This window comes from Rhincodon typus, chromosome 13 (genome assembly GCF_021869965.1).
Source record: "Rhincodon typus isolate 14 chromosome 13, sRhiTyp1.1, whole genome shotgun sequence".
Classification (NCBI taxonomy): domain Eukaryota; kingdom Metazoa; phylum Chordata; class Chondrichthyes; order Orectolobiformes; family Rhincodontidae; genus Rhincodon; species Rhincodon typus.
In genome coordinates this window covers 50,486,465-50,505,307 of record NC_063344.1, presented here as the reverse complement: position 1 = coordinate 50,505,307, position 18,843 = coordinate 50,486,465, and the positions used below count along the sequence as shown (strand labels likewise).

The 18,843-nt window shown below is 40.6% G+C and overlaps 1 protein-coding gene across 1 annotated transcript in view; it reads right to left on the bottom strand.

Moving 5' to 3' along the window:
• Positions 1-18,843, bottom strand: part of farsb (phenylalanyl-tRNA synthetase subunit beta) — a 61,890-nt gene that overhangs the window by 24,666 nt on the left and 18,381 nt on the right. Inside the window, exons 8-15 of the mRNA XM_048604406.1 lie at positions 18,268-18,338; positions 18,087-18,148; positions 17,458-17,509; positions 15,579-15,640; positions 15,279-15,486; positions 12,267-12,347; positions 9,871-9,963; positions 1,027-1,144 (exon numbers count right to left, since the gene is read on the bottom strand). Coding sequence (XP_048460363.1) covers positions 1,027-1,144; positions 9,871-9,963; positions 12,267-12,347; positions 15,279-15,486; positions 15,579-15,640; positions 17,458-17,509; positions 18,087-18,148; positions 18,268-18,338 — 747 coding nt within the window. The remainder of the gene's footprint in view (positions 1-1,026; positions 1,145-9,870; positions 9,964-12,266; positions 12,348-15,278; positions 15,487-15,578; positions 15,641-17,457; positions 17,510-18,086; positions 18,149-18,267; positions 18,339-18,843) is intronic.

Genomic DNA, 18,843 nt, shown 5'->3' with positions numbered 1-18,843 from the left:
GGAGTGATATTGCATAAAAGTTCTGTCATTTTTAGAAGATAATTTGTAGGATGCACAAATACTCCTACTCCTGTAAAACCAGGAGGATTTCAGTTTGCTAACATAAAACTGTACTGGGAACTCTCAGACGATCTGCTTATGATTTCAATCCTTGCCCATATACATGATCACATTTTTGTAAATTCAAAAAAAAAGTGAATGATTAATATTTTTGAATGGAATTCCCTAATACTTAAGTAGCTAAACCATGCAGATCAGAGTGGTTCCAGACCTAATTGTGAGTCCTTGTTGGGTTAAGTGATCACAATGAAGCAGGAGCAGGCAACTGACCCAAATGTTAATGATTTAGAAAGGAGAAACTATCCTTGGATCCTATTCCTGACTCATATAGTGACCCCTGCTGGACGTGTGGCCATTAGATATCTCAGTTGCAAAGTATCTGCAATTGAATACCCTATCACTGACTCAATATTACAAGTAAATGACGCCAAAGGGACAAAACATTGCTTAAACTAAACATCATTGTTAAAGTATTTCTACTGCACTCTCTTATTGCATGAGCAAGATCTTCCTGAGTACTTGAAAGATACAGTCCAGGACGGCCTGAAGATTGAACACTGACATGTGCTGAATCACTGCACCAGTCAAGGTGGCACATTTGGCCTCAATTCTCACTGGGCTGCAGAAAAGAAAACATTAGCCAGGATTCGTGCTCTTGATGGTTATTGTAGAGGTCCCACAATTGCCAGCAAGCTCAGTGTAGATGACAGTCGAACCTGGAAATTTCCTGGACTTTATGCTTCCAGTCTGTGTTATGTTAAAAAATCTATGCTATCCAGCTGAATATAATTTTATTCAAACATCAAAATTTTACACCATAAACTATCGATGAAAACTATTTAATGTTTACACGTGTGTAAAATATCATTCGAAAATCTCTTTGTTTGGCGAGTTACGCTATGCTAATTAAAAATAAGAGCGCAATTGACTGTGAAGCGAGCATTGTGTTTAATGAAGTATAAATACCGTTGGAAGGATCTTTCAGAACAACATCAGAAATTTCAAATAATTTCAGAGGCAGCGGCATCTTTCTGTTGGCTGCAATTGTCTTCAGCAGACCAGAGAGAAGGGTGGTACGAGCCACCTAAATCAAATAGAAAGATGGATGCTATAAATGAACTGTTTACGTTATCAGCTTGGAATACCTGAATTTAACATGCCAAAATAGAGGTTTATCACACAGAATAAGAACTTGCATGATTGTCTGCTCACTGCTGACAGTAAAATATGGTTTCAGCAACTAATAGAACAGACACTACTATTGTCAAAATAGGTAAGAGTTTGTTTTCCATATGGAAATGAATGTATTCAAGGGAACAAGGAAACAGATAGTTCCTCTGGAAATTAATAAACCATTGTTATATAAAATAAAGAGAAGAAATATATTCTTGATCAGTAGAGGGAATTAAGGGTCATGGGGAAAGAGCAGGAAGGTGGACATAAGGAAGGTTGGATCAGTCAAGATCATATGGAATGGGGGAGCAGGCTCGAGGAGCCAAATTGTCCACTCCTGTTCCTATTTCTTATAGTCTTATGGTTATGAACTTACAATTGTAGATTTAATAGCACATGTTCAACTACTTGAAAAACATTTAGTCAAATACTACAGTTTCAATCTCCACTTTTTTGGAACCAAAGCTTGAACTTTCCATACATACGTCAAACTCCAAATGGGAACAGCTTGCAGTTAATACTCCTTTTAAAGTTAAATGTTCTTCGCTAAATGCAGAGTTACTTATTACATCGGATAACTACGCAATTCCATTTAAGAAAAAGCAGTGACCAATCGATGGCAATATTTTACAACCTACATTCGCTCACACTTGGTTAAACCATTTACAAACTGGAACACTGCCGCCACCTTGTGGCCTGTTGAATATTTCTCCAGATTCTCAGGCAGCCTCACGGGATAAAACACCGTGGATTTGTGGGCCATGAGATGCTTTCAGCAATCTGATCCTAGTTCACGACACTCTGCCAGAGGTGGGGCAGGTGGTATTTGAACAGGCACGTTGGAAGGATGCTTAGGTTTTCACATAGTCTTTCTGCTGTTTGCACTTGACCTCCACCTGAGCCTGTTGGAGATGCTCGGGATGGTTGGCACTTTCACACACACTTCTCCAGTGGGTACATTCTTGGGTAAGATTCCCACAAGTCAGTCATTGTAGGGTTATTTTTCAGGAAGGTTTAAAAGAAATCCTGGAAGCATTTCCTCTGCCCACCCGGTAGCCACTTACAGTCAGGAAGCCTGGAGCTTAAAGCTTATTTTGGAAGTCTTAGGTCAGATACATGACGGACTCAGTGCTGTAGACTGACCTCAACCACAGAGTCATAGAGATATACAGCATGGAAACAGACCCTTCGGTCCAACTTGTCCATGCTGACCAGATATCCTAAATAAATCTAGTTCCACTTGACAGCATTTGGCCCATATCCCTCTAAACCCTTCCTAATCATATACCCATCCAAATGCCTTTTAAATGTTGTAATTGTACCAGCCTCCTCTACTTCTTCTGGAAGCTCATTCCATACACGCACCACCCTCTGCGTGAAAAGGTTGCTTCTTAGATCGCTTTTAAATTTTTCCCCTCTCACCTTAAACCCATGCCCTCTAGTTTTGGACACTCCACTCCGGGAAAAGACCTTGTCAATTTATGCCATCCGTGACCTTTATGATTTTATAAACCTCTATAAGGTCACACCCACAGCTTCTGATACTCCAGGGAAAATAGCTCCAGTCTATTCAGCCTCTAGCTATAGCTCAAACCCTCCAAACCTGGCAACATCCTTGTAAATCTTTTCTGAACCCTTTCAAGTCTCACAACATCCTTCTTATAGCAGGGAGACCAGAATTGCACACAGTATTCCAACAGTGGCCTAACCAATGTCCTGTACAGTTGCAACATGATCTCCCAATTCCTACACTCAATGCACTGACCAATAAAGGCAATGTACCAAACACCTTCTTCATTATCCTACCTACCTGCGACTACATTTTCAAGAAACTATAAACCTGCACTCCAAGTCTCTGTGTTCAGCAACACTACCCAGGACCTTACTGTTAAATGTGCCAGTCCTGCCCTGATTTGCCTTTCCAAAATGCAGCACCTCACATTTATCTAAATTAAACTCCATCTGCCGCTCCTTGGCCCATTGGCCCATCTGATCAAGATCAGTACCTCAATTCTGAGGATGTCGGCCTAAGACTGGTCACTGATATTGGAGATTCTATCCTGCCAGTGGATTTGCAGGATTTTGCCAAAGTTTTGCTGAGGTTATTTCTCTCGGGATTTGAGATGCATTGCTGTGCATTGTTCATGTCAATAACATATACAGTAGGGCAGGCAACAACGTAGCTGTAGCTTATGAGCTTGGTGCCAGGTTTGAGGTCTTTTCAGCCAACACACCATTCCTCGTGTGGCCATAGGCTGCGCTGTGCCAATGGACATGATATTGAATTTCATTTGTTAGTATCTTTAATGTCTGCCCTCACTGAAAAGAAGGCTCCCAAGGTATAAGTGTGATCCACAGTGTCAATTGGCTCACGGTGGATCTTGACACTCAGTGGGGCACTGTTGCAAAGTGGGGACAGACTGATAGAAGACTTCAGTCTTCTGGGCATTAAGTCCCATTCTCACTCATACCTCTGTGAAAACATCAAAAGTAGTTTGGAGCTTGCCTTCTGAACGTGAGCAGCTTGATGACAGAGTTCGGGGTCATCTCAGTTCCGGGTTGGATGCAACACGAATCTAACGTTCATCCTCCAACTTCAGTGGGAAACTTTATGAATACTGAATAATGAATATGTTCTGGCCAAGGAAGGTGGTAAAGAATGTTGGTGTAATGAGACAGCCTTGCTTGATCCCAGTTTGCATATGTATTTGGTCTGTGGGTGAGGATCAAGGCTTTCACATTGTGGTGCACCAGGTGGCGGATGGCGATGAATTTCTACGGGCAGCTAAGTTTGAACAGAAGGCTCCATAATCCCTCCTAGATAAGAGAGTTGGAGGACTGAGAGAGGTAGAACAAAGCCATGTATAAAAGGTACTGCTGCTTTCTGCACTATTCTTGGACTTGTCTTGCTGTGAAGATCCTATCCATTGTGCTTTTTGATGGATGGAATCCCCATGGAGACTCAGAGAGCTCTCCAGCCCTGGGAATGGAAGCGAGCTAAATTTTTTGAATGAATTTCTGTGGTAGACGGCAGAGAGACTCCTCTGTATTTATTACAATTGTTCTTATCTTCTTTCTTGAAAATCGTTATAATTATGGCATCTTGAAGATCATCTAGCATGTACTCCTCCTTCCAGACGAGGGTGATGATTTCATGTATTTGTGCCAAGTATGTTCTCTGCTGTACTTCAGAGATTCCATCTGCGCTGGCATCCTTGTTGGTTCTCCGCTATCAGATGGCTGTTCCACCCTCATGTCGGACTGGGATTGTGCAGAGGTGGTGGTGGATGATATTTCTAGGTATGGAGCCAAGGAGATGGGGATTGAGACTTAGTTGCAGAAATCTTCAAATTACTCCTTCCAAAGAGCAAATAACACAATCATCACTTGGCAAAAGCTCACCAAGTTGAAGTTTCAACTCACTGTAAAGATTAACTATTTTGGCATTCGTTGGTCATAAGTCCAAACAACTACAATCTCATGGATTGGACTCCAAATTAGAACCAATTAGAGGCCTAAAGTCATCTTTTAAAAACAAGCACGCTGCTGCTCATATTAAGCCTTTCAAAGCGTAAGTTTATAAACATCTGCAGATAAATCTTCCAAAAACACTCTTCTTGTACAGGAAGTTTTTCTTTATGCCACCATCTATATCACCAGGTCAGATGGTAGGTAATCTTCTCAGTGACTTCAATTTCTTTGGTGCATCAGTTGGCCACGCCTTCAATAACAATGCCCAGCGAAAAAGGTGGCTAATCTATATCCCTTACCCTAGAGGTTTGGAACTGAAAGAGGGGCAAGTACCTTTTTGCTGACTGGACAGGCCTAGTTTTTTTTTCAAGAATTTGTCTAATGATTTAAATTAAGAGACATAAATGACGCACAAGAAGCATTAGACATTAATCATTTCAGGATGATTAGAAACAGACTGACAGGAGTAGACCAATCCATTCCATTGAGCAAGTTCCACCAATCAACCATACCTGGGCACTGTCTTCCAGAAATCTCTCTCGACTTTGAAAGCTCCAATGCCGAGGACAGAGTTACAGATTTTTCAGTCACCATTTATTTAAAAAGATGTGAACAGGATTTTGCTTTAGAATGGTGTAGCTATTTTAAGATTATGGGTAGAATCTTACCAGGCTCTGAGTGACGTGGGCAGGGGTGAGATGAATGGTAAATTGGGTGAGATCTATCGACGTTGAGATGATCTCGCTGCTTGTCATACAAGTTTCTCAAGCAGCGCAGCAAGATTCTTGCGAGGCAGCAGCAAATTCCCAACTGATATTCATTATCGCTTGTTAGACAACTTGTTAACAGCCCAACCCATCAATCTTACCACGTCATACAAAGCAGCTACTGGGAAAACTTAACATGGAAACCAGAGAAGGTTCTTGGCAGATTTAACTTGCTGCATGCACCAAAAGACCTCCACTGTGGACACTGGGCACCAACATCTCAGGCCCACACCAAGGGCACTGGGCACATGCCCTCCACATTCAAGACACTGGATTCTAATGTGTGCCAGCCTTATGAACCTTCCTAGCACATCTCCGATCCACCTACAGGCATTCTTCGCACTTCAATGATGTATCTCAGGCTGTACCAGCAACTATCATTGTAATGCTGTAGCAAGGACGTGGTGCGCTCGGGGACAAACACCCAGCTCATGGACTGGACTGAACTAGACTACATCTCTGGGCCGTTCACTTCTGTCATGACACTCACTCACTCTGAGCCTACTTGGCAGCTCACAGCATTCCTGCCTTGCCTTGCTTTTTTGAGCCAGAGGTATCAGGCTCAGAATATTAAATGGTACCATTTAGCACAGACACGTAGCTAGGAAGCTTGTCCTAGCTGTCAGCAGGCCTCAGTCCATTCAAGGGAGATAGTCTTCACACAGGAGATCCTGTGATCCAGGGCACCCTCCACTAGCAGTTCAGGGCGGTCAGAATCAGGATCCTCTGCTCAGGGGCGGGGAACTGAATGACTGGCAACAAATTACTTGTTCCAACTCTTCTTGCCTTCCTGTGGGCTGGTTTGTTCCTGGATTGACAGACAGGGAGGTCTGGGGAAGATGAAAAGGGACGGCAGAGTTATTACCGTTGGTGGACATTTCCTAAGCGAGTGAGTAGGCAGAACAGTGGGCATGCAGGGTTAGTGGTGTCGCAGGTTGGAGCAGGTAAGGGTGAGTAGGGTAGATGTTGCAGGAATGAGGGAGATTGGTGGAAAATAAGCCTCGGGTGGGAAGTGGGTCCAGCACAGAGACAGTAATTAAATATCAGAGAGAAGATGGTGGTACTTACATTGGTGGAGCGGAAAACGATATTAACATCCTTTCTACAGTGCTGTACATTCCTTCCAATTGGCCAAAACTGCTCTAAAAACGTTTTTGGTAACCTCATACCAGTTGGCATGGTCTGGTGCTGTGGCCTCCACTGGGGAGAACAGGTCACCCCGTCTGTCCACTATCCTGCCCAGCAGGACCTCCAGTGCCTTGCCCACAAAGTGAGGCGCTGATCTCCCTGTCTGCTGTGTCTAAGGCAAATGTCAGAAACTGTGCAGGGCAGCTGCGATGAACAGGGCTTGTCCAGGGGGTTTTTCACAACGGTACCAACACCAGGGATGCCAGTTAATTTGGGACATCACTGGATAGCAAGTCATTCCAAAATTGCTGTGTGGTAAGATGGGCTGGAATCGGGCATGATACTCTCCATAAGGACAGGAATGGCACTCAAAGCAGCAAGTTTTGGAAGATTCAACACTCTGCCTCACAGCAGGAATCATTCCACCAAACTCAATGAGACTTTATTAAGATTTAGCACTTTGTCTTGTTCTTCACCAAAGGATACAGGGTACAGAAAACCTATCTAATTATTTTAATTTTGCAAACACCTCGATCACAATCTCATAAACTTAAGTGACTACAAATCAAATTTCGGCAACTTGTAATCATTAAATCCTGTAAAGCTCCACAACCATTCTGGTGACTCTGTACTTGAACCTTTCCAAGCTCACTGTATCTTCCTTCTACTGTTCCCCAAAACAGAAAGCAGTTTACTACATTTGGCCTGACAATGCTCTATACTATGGAGCATATTGGATCGTCTGAATTAAGCTACCTTCAATTAAAAGAGGACTGTACAAGCAATATAATGTACATGCTAGAAGAAGAGTCATATGAAATTTAAGTTAGGGTACCTTTCTTGTAAAACTTAATTCATTTGGTTTCCGAAGATATTATTTTAAAAACCTTGAACATGTTATCATCTGCCAAATAAGTGCCCAAATTTCTTGGAATTCCATGGAAGAATCCCTTCTTTCAGGATTCCACCTCTGCCACAAAGTCAATAATATCATTTTATGGAGCTGTGACAAAATAAATAATCCCTCCTTGTCCATGTCAACCTGCTTGCGGCTCTTGACATAGCTCACTAATGTATATTCATCACTGTCCATCTGGATGGGACAGCAACCATCTGATTCCATCTCAACTATCCAATAAGGGCTCAAGAATCAACTGTAATGGCTTCTCTTCCCAGGTGCAGAGTCTTAACTCTGGTGTACCCCCAAGGACATCTAATCTAGATGTTTCCCCACAGCAACATGATCCAACAACACATCAGTTGCCACATGTGTGTTGACTGCACTTGTCTCAAACCCCCCAATGACTCTAAATTGTCAGACTTTCTCAATATTCCATACCAGATGAACACAAACTTCCTCCACACTTGCAAAACAGAAGCTATAGTCTTTGTTGGACACCACAATCTCTGTTCTCTAGCCAGTGACTCCATCCTTCTCCCCAAGACTGCCTGAGAGTGAACCAGATAGTTTACAATGTTGGTTTCAAATCTGCCATGGAGATGAGCTTCTGAGCACATATCCATTCTATCACATAGACTGCCCATTTCCCCCAGCACAACAACATCCACCTCTATCCCTGCTTCCTTCCAGCTGCTGCTGAAACCCTCAATGACTTTGTCACCTCTAGGCTTGACTATTCCAATGCAGTGCTGGCTGCCCTTTTATATTCTAACCTCCCTAAACTTGGGGTCATCAAAACAGTGCAGTGCACAAGTCCAGTTCATTAATCACCTCTGATGTACATAATTTCTCAGCTAAATAAAGTTTAGATTTTAAAACTCTCATCCTAGCTTACAAATCTCTCCGTAGTCTTTCCCTTCCCTATCTCTAAGCTTCTCCAACCCCAGGACCCTCCAAGATATCTGTACTCTTCTCATTTTGGCACCTTGAGCATGCCTCATTTTAATCACACCACCAGTGCTGGCTGTGCCTTCAAGTACTTAGGCCCCTCATTCCAAAATATTCTGCCTATACTTTTCCAGCTCACTACGTTGCTTTCCTCCTTTAAGATGCTTCTTAAAACCTACCTCTTTGACTGAGCTTTTACTCAGCAGGGACACAACAGGCTGAATGGCTCCTTCTTTGTTGTAAGCATTCTATGATTTATCCAAACTTTCCTTATGTGAAGATAATGTGGTGTTCTACAGTACTTTGTGAAGTACCTTTGGTAACATCATTACATTAAAAGGTGCTACAGAAATACACGTAGTTGTTGTAAACAGGTTAATGGTTGATTTAAATAAGCTTCAGTCAATAATGCATTAAATAATATACAAAATATAGGACCTGCCTTCAGGCAAAGAACTCAAGAAGTAGTTTTCAAAAGCAGCTGCATAATGAACATTTGGTGGAAAAAGTAGCAGAAACTAACTCTGAATGTTTGCAGGTTATATAGGAGGGAAGTGCTCACTCAGTCTGACTTGGAACTACATCACTGTTCCTTAATGTCACTCAGTCAAAATCCTGAAACTCCCTTCCTCACAACACTATGGTTGTCCCTTCACCCCCAAAGACTGCAGCAGTTCAAGAAAGCAGCTCACCATCATCTTCTCCAGAGGAATTAAAGATGGGCAAAAATTCCTGGTTTACCCATGAATGAATTTTTAAGAGGAAATTAAATCACACGAAGTATTTAGTAAAAAAAACGCCTTTGCATTTACTTTCTCAAGTAAGCTTCAAAACTAAAACATTAAAAATGACAATGACTGAAGGTGTGAGTTGTGCAAGCGAGAAAGCTCAGGAAGAGTGGATAACAGAGAAGACGGCCGGAGAGAATGACAGCAGTAGAAGAACAACAGAAGGAGAGAGAAATTTGTAGGTGTCGTTGGTAGCAAAATCAAACTCTTTCATCATAATCTAATTAACATTTTTAGTGCAAACACTGCAGGCTAGAAATCCTCCCCTGAGTTTGAAGATCAACACTGAAGACCCATGGAATCAGATTTATGTCCCAGTTAAGGTACAAATCAAGCAATTCACTTACTGAATAACAAATCAGATTCTACAAATAATCAAAATAGATCTTTTATTACCCAGAAATACCATTTTTAGGATAATTATACTTTGATAGTTATCTCATTAATAATTCCTATCCTAAAATAAATTTGTCAGAAAGTTCAATTATAATAAAGGTCAAAACTGTACTTCAAATCTTTTAAGGTATAACTTAAAGATTATTTACACACATAAAAATCTGTCTTTAAAATTGGAAATAGCAAAGGTGCAAATCTTTCAAAAAGAACAGAATAAACATTCATTCTTGGTTCTTACCTGAAATTCAGCTGTTTTAGGATTGGCTATATGTACAGCTTTCGTTTCTGATATGTCCTTGCCCAGTTTGCCAGCAATATCATCTTGAGAACACTGAGGGAACAAAAAACAGTACAGATTAGACACAAGGCGATAGCTAACTAGTTGGCCAGTCCCTAATACTATTAAATCCATTTCTTACAAATATAACCATCCACAGTACAAGGTGTTCAAACACAAATGGCGCACAAGTTGCTGGACCTTGATATAGCATGCTCTATTCGTTTGATTTGTTTCTGCATTCTTAAACTCAACTTATCTTTACACACTAAGTTACTGGAATTACGAACAAATATTGGCTAGCGAGTGCACAAGGCATCTGGGACCTGAATTAACAATGACATCAAATTAGATTTAACAGTTGAGAAATAGACAGAGGCTTGAGAAGGAAAATGAATTTGAGTGGGTGAGTTCAATTTCAATCAGGTAAATAAGAAAAATAAACAGCGGGCTCCTGTAGCACAGTGGTAATGTCCCTAACCCTGAGTCAGGAGGCCTGAGTTCGAGTCCCACCAATTGTAACAACATTTCTGAACAGATTAATTAAAATATCTAGGAGAAATAAATAGAAGGGGGATTAAATAAAAATTGGATGAAGAGGAAAAGTAAAGAAACAGAAAGTCAGGTTCACTTTCCAGGCTATAGATTGATTAACAATTATCACCTTGTCAAAAGGGTATTTTACACTATTGATTATTAGACAGTTTCCTTTGGCAAGTTAAATGGATAATTAAGATGCAAATACAGCAACTTCATTAAACTCAAGGGATGGTTAAGAGGCTGATGCCAGCAGCTTGTGGCAATTTGTAATTGATGCGGTTCCTCTTCCTCACCACAAGTTGCTGGCTAATTTGCACATTAATTAAGATACGTGCTGTTCAAACACCATTATTTTCCAAGCAAATTTGGGCCAAGATTTACTTGTCTGTAATTTAGCAACACACAAGCATCAAAAAACACTTTTCACGGTTTGTTGACATTTAAGAATAAACTCTAACTGACAGTTTAGGTCTACAAATGGCTACATTGATTTATCAGCTTTGAAGACAACCCAGTAAGTTGATGTCTTAACAAAATTTGCCTTGGGCTGGCAGCATATGTTTCCAGTGTTGGTAGGTGGAACAAATACAAACATTTGTTTGAATGAAGTTCACAAACTCCACCAGATTACCGGAAAGATCATCCAGCTACCCTGTGCTTCTTTCACAATTCGCTATTCCTGGCGTCCTTGGCCTAATAGAATTCTGTCGCAGGACTATCATTGTCTGTATGTAAAAAGAGGTGAACTGCTTTTTCCCTGGCTTTCTATGCATCACTATCAGGAAGCTGTACAGTCAGTACCAAGCTATTGCAAACACCTGTCTTTAAAAAAGTCAACTCTGCAGTTTGTCTTGTCCATATAGCGTCCTACAACTTTAAGGTCAAGTTACCAGTTTCCAGCACTCTACTAATGATGCTCCATCATCATTAGGTCGTTTGCACATACTGGAATATAGGTCAACTCTCACCAACTCCGCACACAATCTCTTCCCCACTTCCCCACCTCCCCCCCCACCACCCCCAGCTTTATCAAGGAACTCATCTATTTCCATGAACTGTTTTCCTTGATCCAGCTGGGATGAACCACTTAACATGGAGTAGAGGTAAAGAGAGAGGCTCTTTTAGTGCAGGTGTTGTATACCTAGGAAACCCAGGTTCAAATCCTACCCCCTCCAGAGGTGTGTCATAACATCCCTGAATAGGTTGATTAGAAAAAAAAATGAGGTAAAGAGAGGCCTCTTGTGGTATAGTGTAGTACCCTACCTTTGAGCCAGAAGGCTTGGCTGCAAGTCCCACCTGCACCAACAGTATATCAAATCATAGCTGGACTGGATGACGAAAAACAAAATTGAGGTAAATAGAGGGCTCTTGTGGTACAGAGGTAGCATTCCTACTTCTGGACTAGGTTCAGGTCCAATCTGCTCCAGAAATGTTGTTGGCTAATTATAAATTTTTAATTGTGTGTATTACCATAATTCCACCAAGAAGTATAATAATGGGATTTCTAATTCGCTCACTGCAAAAAGTGACATCTGATGTTAAAAAAAATCATGTGCAGCAGTTTGTCATAAGTCTATCATCGTTGTCATTCTTTCTAAAAATGCACAAAGTTTGTGTTTTCTGCTCAACATTATAATTAAATAAATTATCTTAATATGCATCAGTTACACAAGAGGATGCACATATGATTGCAGCTAAATGAAGTTACAAATGCATTTAAGTCTCAGCAAAATATTTTAAACCAAAACAAAAATGAAATTGATCTTACTTAAGTTCCTACAATGATCCTAAACATTAGGAAGTGATAATGAACTCACCAGAGCAAAGGTCAAGGCCTCCGTGAATCCACCAGCTGCCATGTCCTGCCTCAGCAGCTCAGCTAATTTGTTCAACGAGAACTAATAAAGGAGAAAATAAAAGCAATCAGGTGGTCAGGTTAAAGACAGCTTCAGCAACGTAGTGCCAGGCTTTGCAGTCTCAGTAGCACAATGTTCAGTATTCATTTTGAGCGCTATTTTGAGAAGGCTTTGTCCTAAAAGAAACAAAATATTTTGTATTCTTGTATTGCTCTAAAGCACTTCACAACTGGTGAATAGTAGTTGAAGTGTAGTCAGTGTTGCTATGCCGATAAGCATAGCAGCCAATTTGCATACTACAAGGTTCCAGTAACATCAATGAAATAAATGATCACCTCATTGCCCAGATGTTCTGATCCCAATAGCATCTGAGACCTTTACTGCTATTAAGGTCACAATGACATCGGAAACTTTAGGGAGCTGATTTACACCAGGAACAAAACTTGATACCTCCATAACAGCTTTGTGCGAGCCCTCACTGATGCTGTTTGCTGTGTGTGCACCATGGTTTTTACAATGATTCCTAGCACTTGTGAAGTCAGTTAGGAAACACAGGTCTAAGTAAATCAGGTGGCTGGCTGACCTCCTCTCAACACTGCCTACTCCCTCCTTCTCCAGCACCTTCTAACCTCTCACAACGCAACTCATACTCCTCTTAACACATATTACCGTCCCCTGACGCTGCTCGTTCCCACCACCCGATGACTACAATGTGACTGACCCCCCCCGCCACACCCCTAAAGATGGTCACAACCCTTGCAACCACTTCCCAGCTCAACTTCCAAAAATCCTTTCTTCCTTAGTCTGGCTGATATTGCAACAAGGTCAACAGTGGCAAGGATGGACTGAGGGTTGTTAATGTACTGGCCGGGGGATGGGGGAAGGCGAGGTTTCGGGGGTGGACATAGAAAGGATGATGTGGGTTAAACAGTGTGGGGTGATAGGGGGTATCATAGCGGGAAGAGGGTATGATGAGGATTGTCAATGTAGGGATGGAGGATGGTATGAGGGAGCTGAGCATAGTGAGGGAGGATGGGGTGTGGGAGGGTGAACAGTGTCACGAGATTGGGGTGGGCTGGAGTGGTGACTAGTGTTGGGAAGGCAGGGTTTGATGATAGTTGTTGGAGTGATGATCTGTGTTGGGTATGCACAGGCAGTGAGTGAAATAACACCACAAAGGCCAGTATCCTGTCACCAAGTCACCCTTTATTTACATGTGGAGAGTCCGTGACACTGTTCCAGCTTCCTCAGAGCACCAGGATGTCTGACACTCCTATTCTGATCTATCCAGGTTCATAGAATATAGAATAGATCATAGAATCCCTACAGTGTGGAAACAGGCCTTTCAGCCCAACAAGTTCAAACCGACCCATCCCCCTATAACCCACCTAAGCTCCACATCCCTGGACACTATGGACAATTTAGCATGGCCAGTCCACCTAGCCCTCACATCTTTGGACGTGGGAGGAAACCTAAGCACCCAGAGGAAACCCACACAGGCATGGGGAGAATGTGTAAACTCCACAGAGACAGTCGCCCGAGGTTGGAATCGAACCTGGGTTCCTGGTGCTGTGAGGCAGCAGTGCTAACCACTGTGCTGCCCTGGTTAACAGCCCCAATCGCGGAATTCATATTCTATGAGGTCCATCCTGCTGACCTTGTTACAATCACTACAGTGAGCATTGTTAGAGCTGGGAGAGCTGTTGTGAGGGAAGGTGAATGTTCTGAAGGGATGCATGTTGGTGAGTGGTGTCAGTGGGATGCAACGTATGGAAGTTGAGAGACTCTTTGACATCCTAGCAGGTGAGGAACAGGTGAGGAGGGGTGAACCAGATTCCCTTTTCCCAACCTTCTCAGTCGGTCACAACAAAAGTTTAAGTTATTTTTAGCACAAGGACATACCACTCTCCAACTAAAACATAGTTAACTAAATTTGCTGTAGCACTAAGGAGCCAGTCACAAGGTTTTCTGGAGTTAATCAAGAGTAAGTTGATCACATGCCAACTCTGAGAAAAATAATAAAGTCCTGATATCAAGCATACGATCTTTGTGAAGGCACATGGAGACACACACAGATTTTATTAAAAGGGGTTAGCATCCAGTAGATAAAAATCTTAAAAGATACAGTTTAAGAGTCATTTGGTTGTCATTGAGGCATAAAGTTTAATCCCAACACCACAACTGATTATTTGGGTTTTTGGATCCTCAACAGTAGTAAACATTGCAGTGAACATTTAAATTCTTGGCTTTCTGATACTGATTTTTTTCCCAGTCAGTGTTGTAATTGGATATTTTCTTTTCTTGAGAGATGGCGAGAAAGCTTTCTCCAGCATATGTTAGCTCTGTAATCTAAAATCAATCTCTGCTTTGCCAAATACGACGCTTGAAATAGCAACTGGTGTAAATTCTCTGTTTGCAGTCTGGTAATTACAGATTCCATCTACATGTGAAGACCCTCATTATGGTGTAAATCAAAATGGAAAATGTGCTACGGTCTCCCGAACTTTTCCAGCTGCTGCACAGATCTAAGGTCCTTGCGCGGCAGCAGCTGGAAAATCCCATTGTCAATATATCAGCATGCCAGCTGGGCATGTAAGGAGCTCCAAGTGATTGTACAGCTAAACAATGTAGAGGGAACGTTGGAGTTGACTGTCTTTTCACAGGTTAAATGACTAGTTTAAATGCCTTCAAGTAAATGTTAATTCAACTTATACTAGCGTTTTTTTAAAAATCCATGTTACTTTTAAGAAACTTGACGAACCTGTATGGGTCAGGTGATGCCTGTGGCTATTTTTAATCAATATTTTTCGATCCTTTTTAAAACCATTGCAGTTTGTGAAAGTCTCAGGTATTAAATCAGATAATGGGATTCGAAGATCAATGGTCCGTAATTTACCTCATAATAACAATGCAGATGTAATGTAATGTTACAACCATTTACTTTAATCAATAACAAAGACTGCTGTCTCTCACCTGATTAGCTACAGTGTATGCTTTTGGAACGGTCATCTTGATATTGTTATAACCATAGGCTATTGCTGCATCTTCTACAATATCACATGGATGGATGACGTCTGCCCTTGTGGGGGGAATTTCAATTTCTATTTGTTCTCCATTCCCTATCACCTTGGATTTTAAGTACATTCGACTCAGCAGTTTAGCAACAGATTCAGGTGTTTCACTGTAAGTAAAATAAACAATTAATTTTAGAATTAGAATTTAGAATTTTAATTTCAATTTGATCAGGTAAATATAATAGTTTCAATAACTTACTTGACTCCTACATGCTTGTTAATAAAATCTGCGCTTAGAATTTCTTTTCTATACCCCATCTCCTGCAAAAAAAGAAAAAGGTTTGTCATGCGTTATCAACAAAGCCATTTTAAATATTATGTTAAACTCCTCCAAATTTCTCCCTCCTCTCTGGAAAATGCTATCTTATTTTAGGATGTGGTTCTATAGGTTCCATCTGACTGGTCACAGCTGTGTTAGAAAGTATGGTACTGGCCCCTCCCCACAATCAGTTCAGAAGGAACAATGACATTGGATCCCACTATATCAATGTTCTGACTCCTCAAAGTCTGTCCACCAACTACAGGACAAAAGCCAGGAGTGTGATTGAATATTCTTCACTTGCCTGGATAAGCACATCTGCAACAACACAAAGGAAATGACACAAGAGTTAATCACTCTCCAAAACTGGTGTATTTTACAACAAGATTCAATCCAGCAACTAACCAAGGTTCGTTCGACTGCAGTTTCTAAACTCACAACCTCCAACACCTAGAAGGACATGGGCAGAAAACACGTAGGAACAGCACCACCTGCAAGTTCCCCACCAAGTTGCACACTATCCTGACTTGGAACTATACTGTTACTCTTTCAGTATCACTGGGTTACAAACCCAGAACTCACTTCCAAACACCAGTGTAGAGGTATCTACACTGTTACTGAGGAAAATTGGGAAAGGTAATACGTGACTGCCTTACCAGTTATATTCACATCCCTGAATAAAGCAAAAATGGACACATTGCACAAGTAAAATCACATTTCTGCAGTGCCGACATTGACATCCCTGCAGCCGTGTAACCAAAACTAGTAATATTTTTGATATGTGAAAGTCATCAAGTAGCTTTGTACACCAATATGCTTGGATCGTACAATCTAAAATCCTTGTTGAACAACCGGTAAAGACTTGTAATTTAAAAGGAAACACTGCTAAGCTGCAGATTCATTCAAAGTATATTTCAGTTACTTTACATAAATTGAAAGGGTGTGCCGTTTATTCAACATTAAAGTTTTAAATTTTGGAATTATAATCTTTGAAGTGTGAAATCTACTGAGACCAAATTTAAAACAAGATCTAAGTCAGAAATAAATTTGTAACAACTTGATGTTACCAGTTTTATAGCATTATATCATAACATTACAAAATGAAACATCATATTTTAACAAACATACTTCAATTTTGTGCAATTATGTTTAGCAATGTTGTTTATTCAGCATTTCAAACTGCTCCCATTGCTACTGCCACTTACAAACCTGTATAAATCCTTCCTCTAAAGTTACTCAAAATGCTTGGCCCAGGCACAGCAAAAATATCCAATTGCATTGCTGTACATTTTTCGTAATTCAAGCATAGGTGACAGAACTCTTCTGTAGTAACTGTTATACTTTATTAAAATCCTATTGACAATACCACATCTCACATAAAAAGTAGTACTTTTATTTCCTTTATTCTGTGCTATTTGAGCTGATTTGTTTCTTCAATGATTAGCAAACAGAGAGTACATATATTGTCACATTAATCAATGAAAGCTTAATTATACAATGTATTTTGAAATTTAAAAAAAAATCCAAATGAACAAGTACAGCAATCACCTATCTATTTAAAAGTTCAATATTGTGCAGAAAATTATCAAGTTGGAAGCATGAAGACAATACAAAACTGCTTCTCTGAACACAGAGGATTATCATTTTTATTTCTCTGGCACCAGTGTTTGTTATCTATTGTTATAAATTCATTTCCCTACATTTTGAAAACTGTAATTCTCTTGGAGGTTACATTCAGCACTGATAATACTGGGCAATTATGATCAAGAGTATCAACTATATTTCTTACACAATTGAAAGGATGGCTGATTATACTCACTGGGTAAATGCATGTTTCTTCATTTGGATATATCACCTGAGCTGCCTCAACTCTGTAAAACAGATTTTTATTTTTAATTTACATTCCATTTCCAGTCATCTGCACTTGATAATTACAATTAAACTGCATCTGAAGATTTTTTTTTAAATTAAAATCCAAGAACAATCCCAACAGTTGCTGGGAAGGAGTTACAAGTAGCAGCCATTCATTGTTTAAGTACAAAAATACACACAATTTGCCTAAAACACAATCTCTAATTTTGTAGAATGTTATCTCATTTCTGTACGTAAAATGTATTTACGTTATCATTCATGAATAAACATTTTTAAATCAGATGCTAAAGGACTTAGTACATCCAATTCTGGCCTCTTGGGCATTTTAAGTTGCTCCACCACTTCAGCTGTCAGCATCTTAAGCTGTCCTGAAACTTCCCCCTCTCTCAGACCTTATAAATCTCTCCCTCAGATCACAGTTCACCAACCCCAATATCTCCATATGTGGCGCTGTGTCAAATCAGGTTTGATAATGCTCCTGTGATGTACCTTTGTACATGTTGCTACGTTAAATACATAAAACGTATTGAAGTTCAATTTGTTGTTGCTGCAGGTACCATTTTTGGAAGTACTTACGTAAATGGTTTCTCACAGTACTCACTGAACATTGTGACAATCACATCCAGCACTATTTTTGCCTGGTGGTAAGAAAAAGTCAGTTATTTAAGTTTAAGTCAAGTTTGACTACATTTGTTACATTTACTCATACACGTGTGACAAAATTTATAAAACTCCCAACAAACACTGGTATACTTACTTTTGTGCGATCAGTTGCTGTACATTCAATAAAAACATTCCGTGTGTGGAGTGTTATTTTACTGTGTTCCCCTAGCAAATCAAAGACAATAAAAAGGATGATCTTTGCAACTAGAATTTGCAATTAACATATAGAATGATGAAAATACAGTAAAAGACATTTATTTCAACTGTTTAATAGTCCTGCTTCTGGTGAAGTCACTTTTCTCTCTTGTTTCTCCTTGTAAGTCATTTGTCTGTAATCAGGAAATTGCATGCCAGTCCCAGCTTTCAATAATAAGATAACAAGGTGTGGAGCTGGATGAACACAGCAGGCCAGATAGCATCAGAGGAGCAGGAAAGCTGACATTTCGGGTCTGAACTCTTCTTCAGAAATGAGGGAGGGGAAGGGGACTCTGAAATAAACAGAGAGAGGGGGAGGCGGTGATAGAAGATGGATAGTGGAGCAGATAGGTGGAGAGAAGACGGACAGGTCAAGGAGACGGGGATGAATCTAGTAAAGGGGAGTGTAGGTAGGGAGTTGGGATGGGGGTTGGTCAGTGAGGAGGGAGGAACGGATAGGTGGGAGAGAAGACGG